Source organism: Coenobita brevimanus, chromosome 14 (assembly GCF_032717465.1).
Source record: "Coenobita brevimanus isolate Jiangsu-jjx chromosome 14, ASM3271746v2, whole genome shotgun sequence".
Taxonomy (NCBI): Eukaryota; Metazoa; Arthropoda; class Malacostraca; order Decapoda; family Coenobitidae; genus Coenobita; species Coenobita brevimanus.
The window spans coordinates 11,853,599-11,867,500 of NC_136967.1; the positions used below are offsets into that span (position 1 = coordinate 11,853,599).

The 13,902-nt window shown below is 42.0% G+C and overlaps 1 protein-coding gene and 1 non-coding gene across 2 annotated transcripts in view; both read right to left on the reverse strand.

Annotated features, from left to right (window-relative positions):
* Nucleotides 1-2,351: 2,351 nt before the first annotated feature.
* Nucleotides 2,352-13,902, reverse strand: part of LOC145418268 (uncharacterized) — a 25,808-nt gene continuing 14,257 nt past the window's right edge. The window contains exons 4-6 of the mRNA XM_080286712.1: nucleotides 13,640-13,902; nucleotides 13,227-13,468; nucleotides 2,352-6,777 (exon numbers count right to left, since the gene is read on the reverse strand). The exon at nucleotides 13,640-13,902 is cut by the window's right edge and continues 46 nt beyond it. Coding sequence (XP_080142838.1) covers nucleotides 2,629-6,777; nucleotides 13,227-13,468; nucleotides 13,640-13,902 — 4,654 coding nt within the window. The 3' untranslated portion in view covers nucleotides 2,352-2,628. The remainder of the gene's footprint in view (nucleotides 6,778-13,226; nucleotides 13,469-13,639) is intronic.
* On the reverse strand, nucleotides 7,725-7,843 carry LOC145390444 (5S ribosomal RNA). The gene has a single exon (XR_013895632.1). It is a non-coding gene; the product is annotated as a 5S ribosomal RNA (ribosomal RNA).

Sequence of the window (13,902 nt, forward strand, 5' to 3'; positions counted from 1 at the left end):
TCAGGTACAAGGGCAGCAGAGGTGACTCGGCCTCACTACTGACGGGGCTGGGTTCTGCCAGGGGCCTCTGTGTTCAGGGGCCATGGGATCACGCGTAGGGGTGTCCTCTCTCGTCCGGGGCTGCTGGTGGCGAAGGGTCCCGCGCTTTCGGGGCTTGGGGCGGGAGTCTGGCCCTCAGGGCTGGGGCCGGATAGCTGCCTGAACTTCTCGCCCAGGCGCCTAACGGAGGACGAAGATCTCAGGCGTCTGGGTGTAAGGAAGGTCCCGCCCAGGGGTCCTGGGGGTGGTCTGGAGGTCCCAAGGGCTGCAGTCCCCGGTGTTCGGGGTAGCCGTCAGGAGGGGACTGGGGGGTCAGCCTACGTCGGGGCAGGTCAGGTGAGTCATCTCAGGATCAGGCTGCAGGGAGAAGAGCCTGGTGGTAGTCACAGGGCCTCTCCAGTACTCCTCCAGGCTGGGGGCTTCCTCTGGGTCGTAGGTGGGTGGGCAGGAGTCAGCACCTGACGAAGGAGCAGCTACTGGCCGTCTTCTACTGTAGGGCCCGACTACTGGCCGTGGCCTTCCAGGGGCGCGGCTATCAGCCATCGCTAACGCCCGGCTACTGGCCGTGGCCTGGGAGAGGGAGCGGCTACAGGCCGACTCAAGGGCACCTTCAGAGCGGCTACCGGTCGTCTCCTGACGAAGGAGGGAGCAGCTACCGGCCGTCTCCTGACGAAGGCAGGAGTGGCTACTGGCCGTCTCCTGGTTATCTCTGGAGCAGCTGCTGGCCGTCTCCTGTAGGGGGGTTGAGCGGCTACAGGCCGTCTCATTAGGAGCACCTTCATCGCCTGACAAAGGAAGGAGCAGCTACAGGCCATCTCTTGTTTGCCTCCAGAGCCGCTGCAGGCCGTCTCCTGTAAGAAAGTTGAGCAGCTACCAGCCATCACAGAGGTGCTGACTGGAGCTGGAGTAACAGCTCCACCCTGTGGTTGTTGGTGGTCGGCTCGCCCGGAAGGTAGTCTCATATTCCTACTATGGTGGCGGCAGTCAAGCTCCGGGTCAATCGGGCGCGCGGCCTGGGCGGACTTGTGTCTTTGTCGCCTGGAGTCCAGGGAAGCTGTATATGCTCCTCGGTGGGCTCCTTCTGGAGATGTTGAGTCGCCCTCAGTGACATTATACTGCATTTTAATAATAATAATAATAACAACAGTAGTAGTGGTAATGGTAGTAGTAGTAAGTAGTAGTAGTAGAGGGAGTAACAGGAGTTGTAGTAGTAGTAGTAACAGTGTAGTAGGTTAGTAGCAGCAGCAGCAGCAGTAATAGTAGTTGTAGTCATAATAAAAGTAGTAGTTGTAGTTGTAGTAGCAGTAGTAGTAGACCTTATATCATTCCAGCCTTCAAAATTCTTGACTCCATCTCATGGGCTCAATGATCCAGAAAACTGTACTTCATGATGCTTGTTGGAATGAACCATTGTTAACTGCCACACATTAACGTAAAGGAAGGAGTTACATTTGCTCTGTGCATTGTTTGATTATGGCACAGTAATTTGTGGTGGTAGGCGGATGACTAGTGATAATCATCCATTCACTCGATGAAATGCTGCCTAATTCCTCTTTCATGTTGATCATTTTTTTTCTATGCTTGCCCTCCTCTCTCTTCTTAATTCTCCCATCCTTCCTGTCACTTTTTATTATGGTACTCTTCTTTCCACTTCAGGTGGTTCTGCACTAAGTGACGAGCCTAATGGTTACCTGTAATCCAGGGAACCATTTACATCACTGGGTATAACCATATAAACATTTAGTGGGGAGATGTGGAGCCTACTATGGTATCCCTGATAACTGAGTCGAGGGATGTAAATACAGCATTCGTCCAGGAACTAAACCTCCACACTCTTCCCTTCACCTCACTATGGCAAGGTGCTGTCTGCCACAAGGGAACAACAGTTTACTGCATAGGACAGTCCTGTGGGAGTGATTGCTTGTCTGTAGTTAATGGGTCTGCCCAGCCAGGTAGACCAGGTCACTTGACAACAACAGCAACAGAAGATATTTGTTCTCACAACACCTGAGGGATTGTGATCTTTTCACTGACTGGCTAATACAGGTAATATAAAAGGTCTATTCCTTGTCATGTGCATCTCCATACGTAATCTCATCATAACTCTTTTGCAAAATGATGGATGGATACCATCCACACACACACACACACACACACACACACACAAAATGCACAATGACAGTGACATAACAGGTGTAAAAACAAAAATTACATTTTGTGCTTTAATTAAATACAAAAGTCCTGCATAAGCAATGCAATGTAATCAGACTAATTATATATATATATATATATATATATATATATATATATATATATATGTGTGTGTGTGTGTGTGTGTGTGTGCTACAAGTAGCAGTATGGTACAGTATGATACAAAATAATAACAGAATATGTGCTACAAGAAACAGTATGGTACAGTATGATACAAAATAATAAAAGAACATTACATACTCTTTATCTGCAGGTACCAAAAACTGGTACTGCTGAAATTAACAACACACTACCAGAACTAGAATTATTCAAAAATCTAAAATGAATACTGGCCAATGCTTCTAAAATAAAGACACAACAAGTGACTCAGAATGAAATTTACATTGTCTTTATTTTTGCATTTTTTTCAGAGGCAGCAATGTGGAAAGTTTCACATATGGGTTCAATAAAATCAACATGACTGGCATCTTTTGACTGTGTTAGCTGGATCATTAATTTTACATCATTAGCCAAACTGCTGCTGTCATCTCCTTGCAAAGGCAACCTCAGCCGGGCATGGTGATTACACCTGAAGTTTGTGCCATGAGGTCCTAATGCATGGCAACGACTGAACTCACTAAGTAGAAAGAGTTGCGTTCCTTTCAGATATCCGTTTAGCACTAAGGTACCATTCAAGTGGAGCATGTGCTTAACAAAATGACAGAAAAGAACAGAACAAAGGAACGTGCGGCAGGTTTCAGCATGTTTTTTCACAATTGCAGCAAAACTACACCATACATGACATCTGTGGCGGAACAGTGTAATGTGAATGTATGCAGCACGCAAGATGTGGCACCTGCTACATCCCAAGCCAGGACAGCACTGATGGTGCTGCAAGAGACTTGTGATTTCATCTGGAGGTAATGACTTAATTTCCTCCAAAGAAGGTGAGGAAACACAAAGAGTCTGATTTTGGTCTTTATTACTGTCTGGTATTTGTATATAGCTCACTGCTGGGTTACCCCAAAGAAGTGCAGACTCCAATCTCTTAGCTCTTTCCACCACATTCAGTCCCAGTTCCTTGTCTGACATAATATCAAGAGCTGCTCTTAAAACAGATTCTTGTATTCTCTCTGCACTGGGTTTTACAACTTTGCATTCAGTTCTAGATAATGCTACATTTTCAACAGATGCACTTCCAGAGAGGTTAAAACAGTCTTTACTGCATACATCCACACTCTGTTTTTGTGTTTCCTTACCTTTCTCAATAGTACCTACTCTGCCATCATTTCCTTTCACAATGATCTGCATGCATTCATCTTGAATATTGCTTACATCTTCAAACACATGCACAGTTTGTACAGCTGCTGGATTTGAAATATTGTTGTCACTTTTGTTTTGAGCATGAGAATTTGTGGATTCTACAGAGTCATTTGTATCCAAATCAATCACCAGACTTTCAGAAGAATCACCATCACTGACACTTCCACCTCCTCTTGTTTCGTTGTTAGGACCCTCAACAGTTTTATCAGAGTTGCATTTTTCTGTGACAGTGTCAGTAATGTCTTTCATAGTTTCAGCAGCACTACTTCTATGTTTGTCTGTAAGAGTTTCAATAGTTTTGCTTGTGTGTTTTTTTGAAATAGTTTCAATAGCATTATTTCTGTGATTTTTAGCCACCATTTCATCAGTTCTTTTTATTTTTCTCATTAATCTGTCAATGTCCTCACAGTCACATTTACTTTCTTCAGTATCTAACACTCTCCATGGTTTTACATTTCTTCCTGTACTAATACAATGCTTAGTATAGGAATTTTCATAACATTTTCTTATTTTCTTACCTACTACCTCACTTTCTTTTGCATACCTACTCCCTTTTTCACTTTTGGCCTCAATCTTATCTATGCTGTTTACACTAATCACCTCATTCATAATTTCTAAGTCTCGATCTGATTTTGACACATTAACCACCTCACTTACAATTTCTACATCTCTGTCCAACTTTGATCCATCAACATGAGTTTGAGCTTCCGTCTCAGGCTGATTTGTTCTACATGCACTACTAGTTCCTGCAACATTACCAGGGAGTTTGTGAATCCTCGTATTCAAGTCAGGGACTGATTCACAGTTCTGTCTGCCTCTTATTCTGAGTGACAGAGTGACTGGGTTTGGCCCTATCTTTATCTTCTTAACCTTAACTGGTAAGGCTGTCCCAAAACTTGCACGTTCCTTTTCATTTGCTTTTTTATTGGCCTTTGAACTCAAGTATGCTTGGTACCAATCATGTTCATCACTACATATGTAACGCCGTATGTCTTCATCCCAGCTCTTTAACTTCTTGTTAGTTTCAGTTTTGCCTTCGGTGCTATCATCTTTTTTAACTTTACTGTTATCAGCATTTTTGTCTTTATTATTACAATCAGTCATTTTGCCTTTACTGCTATCTGTCTTTTTGCCTGTAGTGCAATCAACTGTTTTGCCTTTAATGCCATCCATACTTTTCTTTCTCTTTTTCTTTCTCTTTTTCTGTGATTGCCTGGGTAATGACTCAGGGTTAAATTCTTCCTTACCTTTGTCATCTGAGTTTTTGGAATTGTCATTACTTACACTATTATTATTATCTGCTTTTTCATATCCAATTGGAAGGGTAATATTACTAAGTTCCTCAGCAGGCAACGGATGTGGAAGAGCATCATGATTTCCTGTATTGTGAAGTGACATATCTTTGTCAGAGATGGAACCATTATCTACATTATTACTTTGACATCTGACTTCAAGATGCTGGACATCACAACTAGCAGCGAGAGATCTGTCAATGCAGTTACTGGTAAATAATAATTCTGATTCAACTGATGAATCACTCCGAGATGATTGCTTTCCTGATGTGGCATCAACACCACTAATCTCAATTTGTTCATCAGCCATTTCACTCATGATGTAATCCATAACTGTCATTCCAGGCTGGCATTCCCCTGAAGGTAAAACAATGTCTTTATTATGATGAGTTTCTCTTACATCAATATAATTCTGACTGCTATTATCACCTTGTAACTCAACAACTCCACGTTTCTCAATTCTCCCTGAAGGCGTTTTGTCTTCAGATACAATGGGTCCTTGCACATACTGGTAATCACTGCTCAAAGCTGTAACATAAGAACTGTCTTTTTGGGACCCCTCTAAATCAATGTTGCTATTTTGTAATTTTTCTCTGCATAATACATGAATATTTGATTCAGCAGTGTCAGGCACTGAACAAGTAGTGGTATTTTCTGAGGAATTTGGAAACTTACTTTGTAAAAGTTGTGACTGTACACAAGTTTCTTGTGACGTTTGTTTCTTAACTGACTCCAACATTCTTCGTACATCACTGTCTGCTGTAGTAGGTACAGTACAGTCCTTACTTAATGTACATACTGACTTATTTAATTTGCCATGTATTTCTGATGAGCAGTCATAGGTGGCTATTTCATTTTCAACTGAGTGAAGTTGATCTTGTGGACTGATTCCTACTGAAGGGGTTCTCAAATCTTCTTGTAAAGAGCCAACTGATTCAACTTCTAAGCCAAATGAATCTAAAAATGACACCTTTGACTTTTCATCATTTAACACAGGCAAAAGTTTTGAGCTTTTCAACACCACTGTTTTCTTACCTGACAGTTTCTCTATGAAACTCTTCATGTCCAGTACAGGTACTGTCTTTTCATCTGAGCCTGATTTACAATTGGGAACAACAACGACACATGGGACACCTTGATAATTAAACACACACTTCTCAGGAGGGTTGGATGCAGCAAAAGGTACATTGGTGTCTTTTTGCGTTAATACAACTGTTGTATCCACCTCTATTTCCTTTACTTTTTCTAAAACTCTGTCTGTATCCATCTCTCCATCAATATTAATTAAGGTTACTTTTTCCTTGGCCTGGCATGGTAGGGTTTTTCCCTCTTTTCCACTGACTGCTACACTATCTACTGTACTAATGACATGCATTCCTGAATCAGTGTTAGTAATCATATCTAACTTTTCATTGTTATATAGGTTAGTGTCATCTCCACTGCCATCATTGGAATTAACATTAAAAACTAGCTTTTTCCTTTCTGAAGTTAGATTGATTAGGTCTTCTTTCTCAAGAAAGGATGTCTGGACTCCTACCTTCTTTTTAACAGTTCTGTCTTTTCTACCAAAAGTTTGGTTGGACTCTATATCTTTACCACCAGAAGACTGGGTGGCTTGAACTATATTTTTCTCATCAGAAGTTTCATTAGCTTTTTTTCTTTCCATACCGAATGACTTTTTTACAGTTTTTTCATTTTGAAGGGAAGTTTGATCAAATTCTTTTTCTTCAGTAAAACAATGGTTACTTGCTCTTATTCTCTCAGTGGAAGGCTGAATGGCTAACTTTTCTTTATCATAAGTTTTGTTCACAAGAGACTGACTGAAAAACTGATTTTTCACAAGAACAATGTCTTGGTAGTAGAAACACTCTCTCATGTCCTCTCTGTATGCTTTCCTCCTGTTTGGATATTTCCCTCGAATAATGATCGCCATCTGTAAGAAGTAATTGTGGAGTTAAATACAGCACATGTACAGCATATGCACTTATCAGGACATCAGCTACTTTTATGATAGGGTACAATACCACACTTCTAAATGACTTGGCATCATTATTAACATTATTCTGTTCCTTTCTTCCAACCAAAAATTGGGATGGGTAAAAGTTTATATGAGAAATATTCACATTTACACTGAAGGCCAACAATATTCAACTACTCACAGAATATGAACCTCATGGTAAAAACACACTTTTAACATTAGCTGGCAAAAAATGAAATAGTGCTCATGTACAGTCATCTCACATAAAGTGCGTGAATATGGGTGACACAGCCCGTCACACTTTATAAATTCGCACTTTGGGAAGCATAGGATCCCATGTTAAAATGGCTTTATGGGCAACACATCCTGAATTTTCATATATTGATTCACGAATACCTATCCCTAACTAAAATGCAAAAGGAAAACTTACAATAGAAACATGCAAGATTAATACTGTATAATTATTATGAAAATTCAAGACCTTACCAGCATTGCACAGAGGACAGACAATAGCCTTGGGGAGGTGAGGGGAAGATGTGCAAACGCTGCCAACGTCACAGTGTGCCGTGACGTCGGCCCCTCCCTCACTGCGACGTCATGGCACTGGCACCTCCCTTGCCACCACTCACTTCCACACCGGCCACACCCCACCACACATACTCACCAGCCCCACCCTTACCCATCGCACGCTACAAATTATGCTCAAGAGTTGCGAGAGAATACTGTATTTGCCTAAATTTTTCATGCCCGTCGCACATTGCAAGTAGCAAATCATCATCATCATCATCATTGCCAGACGCCATGTATCCCAAACGGGGTGGCCAAGGGCTTAGAGTTAATTGTTTTACAGGGAGGGGCACTAATCCTCCACCAACCCCACTTGACACGTAGGGAGAACGTTATGCCAACAGCATCTGGTGTTCCCAGGTGGTCACCCACCCAAGTACTAACCAGACCCAACGTTGCTTAACTTCGCTGATCGGATGGGAAGCGGTGTACTCAACGTGGTATGGCTGTTGGCTTGCTCTTTCTAAATAATTAATTATTGTCAGACCCCCATCACACATTAGGTGAGATGCACTTTAGGCAAGATGACTGTATATCCAAAAATTTTGTATTAATTCCTTCAATTTGATTATATTAATCAGGTTACCACCAGATTACCTTACTCATCAGTTTTATTATTTTTAAATTTTAATAAAGCAATCACCAGACGATCTCACTGACTGATTTTATTCAACTACAGTAGTGAAAGGATGAAATAAGGTCATATTTAATTCCTCCAGTTCAAAAAGTCTCTTCAAAGTTGAATAAAATAATCTGGAGATTGCAACAATATAACAAATACACTCAAACCTCAATTTAAGGGACTAAATGGGGAATCAACTTGTCCCTTACTTGAAAATGTCCATTGTTTTACCACATATAAAGACAATCTTATTATGAAATGCAATGACTGTTTCACTTATTTATATGATTATGAATATTTTTTTACAAGTACTGTATAAAGAAACATATTAATGTGTATAACCTAGACATTATGTATCATTTTTGAATGGTCTTGTCCGTTTGTCAGGTATAATGTGAAGCCCCTTAAATCTGAAATCCCTTAAATGGAGGTCCCTTAAATCGAGGTTTGAGTGTATTACGTTACCTACATTCACATACTTAAGGTGAAAGTTACCATATATAAAACACTACATTTTCTACTATAGGTAGCCCTCATTATATGTGTTCCTAAATATCACAAATTTTTCCATGGAACTGGTACTGGATATTGGAGAACCTGGCAAATCAGCTTTACAGGTAGGAATGGAGCATTAAGAGGCAATTTTTCTATAATTTGCTGAGGACCTAACCTCTTCTTAGGTAGTACAGCACATGGATGGTTACCATCCACCCTGGGAGGTAATGTATTACTGTACAATTAGAGTGAAATGTGGCTATATGCATGGTGACTACCCACACAATCACTCTTGGGCAGGAAACATTCAGCCACCAGTACAAGTCCGAGCTGAGATTCAAACACTGTTTAGACTTTTACTGCACATCTGAAATTTTTTTTTTTAAAGCTGGGTTTGACACTTTGTTTAGTTTCCAGTTCACAGAAAATTTAGCATGGGGACTCCGTAAGTGGAAATATGGATCACTTTTTATGTATGTAAGTGTACAGATTAACCCCTTAACAGCGGGTCGTCACTTTCGTGATGCTCGGGTGCAATGGATCATACCGCGGGGCGTCACTTTGGCGATTCTGTGTTATTTTGAATTCTCCCGGGCTTTCAAGTGGTGACTTGTATCATCTTTCAGTACTGCCAGTGTCCAACAATAGTCAGCACTGCTAATGTCATCTGTACTCCCACCCATTGTTGACAATTTAGCTATTTATTCCCGTTCTTGACTCCCCTCCCTACCTCCCCTCCATTACCCTCTCCTCTCACCTGCCCAGCTGCGCTGCGCTAAGCAAATCTTCCCCGGAATTTTCCACTGATTTCATCCATTGAAATAGGCCCTATGCCCTATTCTTATACAAAATAATATATACCAAAGAAAAAAAAAAAAGGTAACTGATAGAGCCATACACCTGGAGTTGGCTACTTATCACCTGGCAACACCCCACGTGCACTTGTTCGCTAATTTTCCATGGTAATTTCCCCCTGAAATATGCCATATAATCTATTTTCGTAATAAAAATATATACTGTATAAGAAAGGAAGGGAGAAGCCTAAGTGATATTTACATTCACCTGGAACTACCTAATTTCCTGCCAATCATTTCACAGCATATAAATTAGCAGCTGTCACCTCGATGACGTTGCCAACGCTTGGCGGCCCCATATCCGCCTTGTCATTTAGTTCCGTGTTGTTTCTTGAGATGAAAGTACGTAGCACTCGCGCCCCTCCATATCCGCCGCTTCTAGAGGGCCCTTTGACCTCTACCCCTACTAAACCTCGTGTGGGAAGGGGTAAAGGACTAAATGACTCTGCTGTGGAACGTGAATTGGCTAATTTATCCATGATAATGATGGACAGTGACTACAATCTTTCTGGTGAATAGTGTGATGAGCCAGTGGAGGAAATGGTGATAAACTACGAGTGCTTCAGTGTCCCAAGGTCATCCTGGCTCCAAGGGAAAAGAGCCCTTATTTACTGGAAGTGACAGTGTATAACAGTATAAATAAAATAGAAATGTATATACACTCAACCCTCGGCTATCACTCCTAATTGGTCCCGCTATGTCTGCGCTATAGCCGAAACCGTGATAGCCAAATTGAAGAACTTATGGTAATAATTCTAATTGGTGCCATGACCTCCATATTCACCCCTAAGATACCTTTTTTGTACCACATATTAATATATAATAGTCTAAAAATGAGCATGTTTTATGATGTGATCACAATTCTTATAAATACCCCTCACAGTTGATTCATTGATGTTATGTTTCTTCCCCACACTTCGCTTGGTCTCACCATTCTCTATAAGTTTCACATTTCCGGTTTATCTGCATAACTTAGGTTCTTCCTCTTCTTTATTTCCCTGCCAGGTGCCGCAGCATTATGTTGGGTGATGGTAGGGGGACAGGGAGAGGGTACGTTGGCCATGGTCTATCTATCTATCTATTGCCAGACGCCTCGATCCCGTTTGGGGTGGCCACAAACAAATCGCCTCCAAGTCGCCTTGTCCCCCGCCATTTCACTGCCCTGCTCCCAACTCACACCCCCCTCTCTCATATACCTCTCCACCCCATCCTTCCATCTCATCCTCTGCCTCCCCCTCCCTCTTCCCCCCTCCACCTCACTCACATACACTTTCTTCGTCAGTCTTTCACCCTCCATCCTCTCCACATGGCCAAACCACCTCAGTGTGTTCCTCATAACGCTTCCTATCACATCCACATCCACACCACAATGCTCCTTTATATCCTCATTCGTCATCCTCTCTCCATGTGACTCCACAGGCTCCTCTTAAATAACTCATTTCCACTGCTCTCACTCTTGACTTGTGTCCTTCCAACAACGACCAAGCTTCACTTCCATACGTTAGAGTTGGTATCACAATACTGTCATGTAGTAACTTTTTCACTTCCATGCACACTTCCCTGTTTCTTATCACTGCTTTCAAAGAACCAGCAACCTTTCTTCCCTGCTGTACCCTTTGAAGCACTTCAGTCTCCAAACCTCCATCCTTACTCATCACACTACCCAAGTACTTTAACGTACTCACATTTTCCAATTCCTCACCATCCAACCTCGCTGTACATTCACTGACTTCACCTCTCTCAAAGACCATCACTTTACTCTTCCCTACATTCACCTTTAGATTCCGTTTCTTACACACTCTCCCAAACTCATCCACCAAGCCTTGCAGCTCCCCTTCGTCTTCACTCAACAACACAGTATCATCTGCAAACAACAGTACAGGGAGTTTCCAAACACTATCCTCTCTCACCAGGGCCACTCCAACATCCACTACCCTACCTTGTACCTCTTTTATTACCCCATCCATGTACAGATTGAACAACCATGGAGACATGACACATCCCTGTTTCAACCCAACTTTCAAAGAGAAAAATTCACTTAGTTCACCATCCACATGCACTGCAGCCTTCGCACCATCGTACATACTCTTCACAGCATTCAACAACTTCCCATCTACTCCATATATTCTTAACACTTTCCTCAATCCTTGTCTGTCCACCCTGTCATATGCTTTCTCTAAATCCATGAAAGCTGCATACAACTTCTTTCCCTTCTCTAGAAACTTTTCCACTAAAGATCTAAGAATGAATATCTGATCTACACAACCTCTTCCCTTCCTAAAGCCTCCCTGTTCTTCTCCAACTAATTTCTCTGTTCTTTCTCTAACTCTGTTAATAAGTATCCTACCATACACTTTTCCTATTATACTAAGAAGACAAATGCCCCTATGATTACCACACACTTCTTTTTCCCCTTTTCCTTTGTACAAGGGAATAATTATACCTGACTTCCAATCTTCCTGGAGTCTACCTTCCTCCCAGGTCAATCTGCACATCTTCCACATCCATTCTACTACTATCTCTCCCCCATGCTTCAGCATTTCACCACACACTCCATCAATTCCTGGGGCTTTCCCCGATTTAACTTTCTTCATTGCTTCCACAACTTCTACCCTACTGATTTCTTCCTGTCTTCTCTCCTCCCTCCTTCTCCCAGCCATTCCCCAGCCACTTATACTCGCATTACTTCCATCCTCTATATTCAACAATTCCTTACAGTGTTCTCTCCATCTGCTCACTTTTTCTCCCTTCTCCACTAGTAATCTACCATTTTTATCTTTCACCCCCCTGCTAACTGCACTTCCACCCTGTCTTACTCTTTTCACCTCTTTCCAGAACATTTTCTTAAGAGACCCTCCACTGTATGGCCATGGTTATATAATAAAAAAGGTTACTGTTTCCATATCACTGTTCACGGTCTGAAGGTGCGCACTTGAATGGTTTGGCGGGCAGGAGACTCGGTCGGGCTGACAAATCAGGGCTCGGCTGGCGCTGATGTCACACGACCAATCACGTAGTGAAGCTTTTGTTGGCTGGGCGGAGCACTAAAGCCTGGCCTTTTTGAAATTTTCGAACATTTGCGGTGTGCGACAGCAGGCATTTAGTGCATGTTAAAGGTATCTGGGTAGTTTTTTATATAGGCGTGATAGCGAGATACGCTATAGCGGAACCCGTGATAGCCGAGGGTTGAGTGTAATTACTAATATAAGAATATGAGTCCAAATACTTGGAGTAATGACAGTCAAAGCTTTACTCTCTACGCTAGTTTACTGAATGAGAAAGGGCCTGGAGTGAAAATATCCTACTATTACTGAAGGAAACTTATGGATAAATACTGTATATATACTGTATATATATATATATAAGTGTAATAAAGTACTAGGAATATAAAGTGTGAGTGTGTTTATGAATAATGAATGACAGAATACCAGCAGGGAATGAGTGCAAGTGGGAAGCTCGTACACGCTCGTAATTTTCATTGCTTTCACAGTGTTTTTTATTTTTGGTGTATGGATTCCAAACTACTTGAAAATCAAAGAATAGTGTTTCTAGTGATAATATCAGGCTGTGGTAATCATATTACGGGGTGCTGGGAAGTGTAAAGTGGAGAATTCGTTACCCAACTTCAGAAGTCTCCACAAGTCCTACGGTACTCGACAAAGGCTCAACAAACATCCCAGAAGAAAGCTGAAGGTATGTGCCATATGCACATATAATTATAATATTCTAGGACTAATAACTGATTTTTGGCAAATATTTTTAAAAAGTAAGTCAGAGCGCGAATATCCTCGAGGGACGCGCAAGGAGCGCAAAAACATGCCCGCACTTAGGGGTTAAACTTGAAACAATGGAAGTTGTATAGTTACACTCGTGGCTGATAAGGGTTCAGTTGGGTTGTCGTTGATATATGCCTCCCAAATTTCATCTGCCCCAGTCCTTGCACCATCTTGGTGAATCAAGTTGGCATCCACCCAGCGCCGTGCCAAGGCCATCCGGGAATTGGGCTTTGAGGTGAGTGTGAAGTCCTTCTGCAGTTCAGAATCCTGAAACCCTGGGTTTTTTGAAGGTGGACTGTGCTGTGAAACTTTGGTGTTGGGATTGATGTGGTCTGAGGATGAAATGTGGGGCTCATTATGGTCTAGAGATGGGGTAAAAAGCCTGGGATTAATAGATGGAATATGAGAGTCAGACACATTTTCAGACTGATGTAAAGGTATGCTGCAGAAAGTACTATGGTTTTCAGAAGGAATGTGATTTCTTGCCTGGCCAAGAGATGTACCTGAGTGGTTGATTTTATCAGCATGATGACATGAAATTTGAAGCTGGCCGGTGGAGTGAAATGGACTGTGTTGTGTGGCGTTGCACAAAGCCTGAGCAGAGGTGGTACTGTCTGGAGGGAATACATGGAAGTGGCAGCTGGGGGATATAGATGCTGTATAGGAAAGACTCAAATTATCAAGAGCAGTTGTGGACTGAGTGTGCAGTGGGATAGCATCAAATAATGTTAGTTCATATTCCTCTTCTTCGGGCTCTTCTTTTATG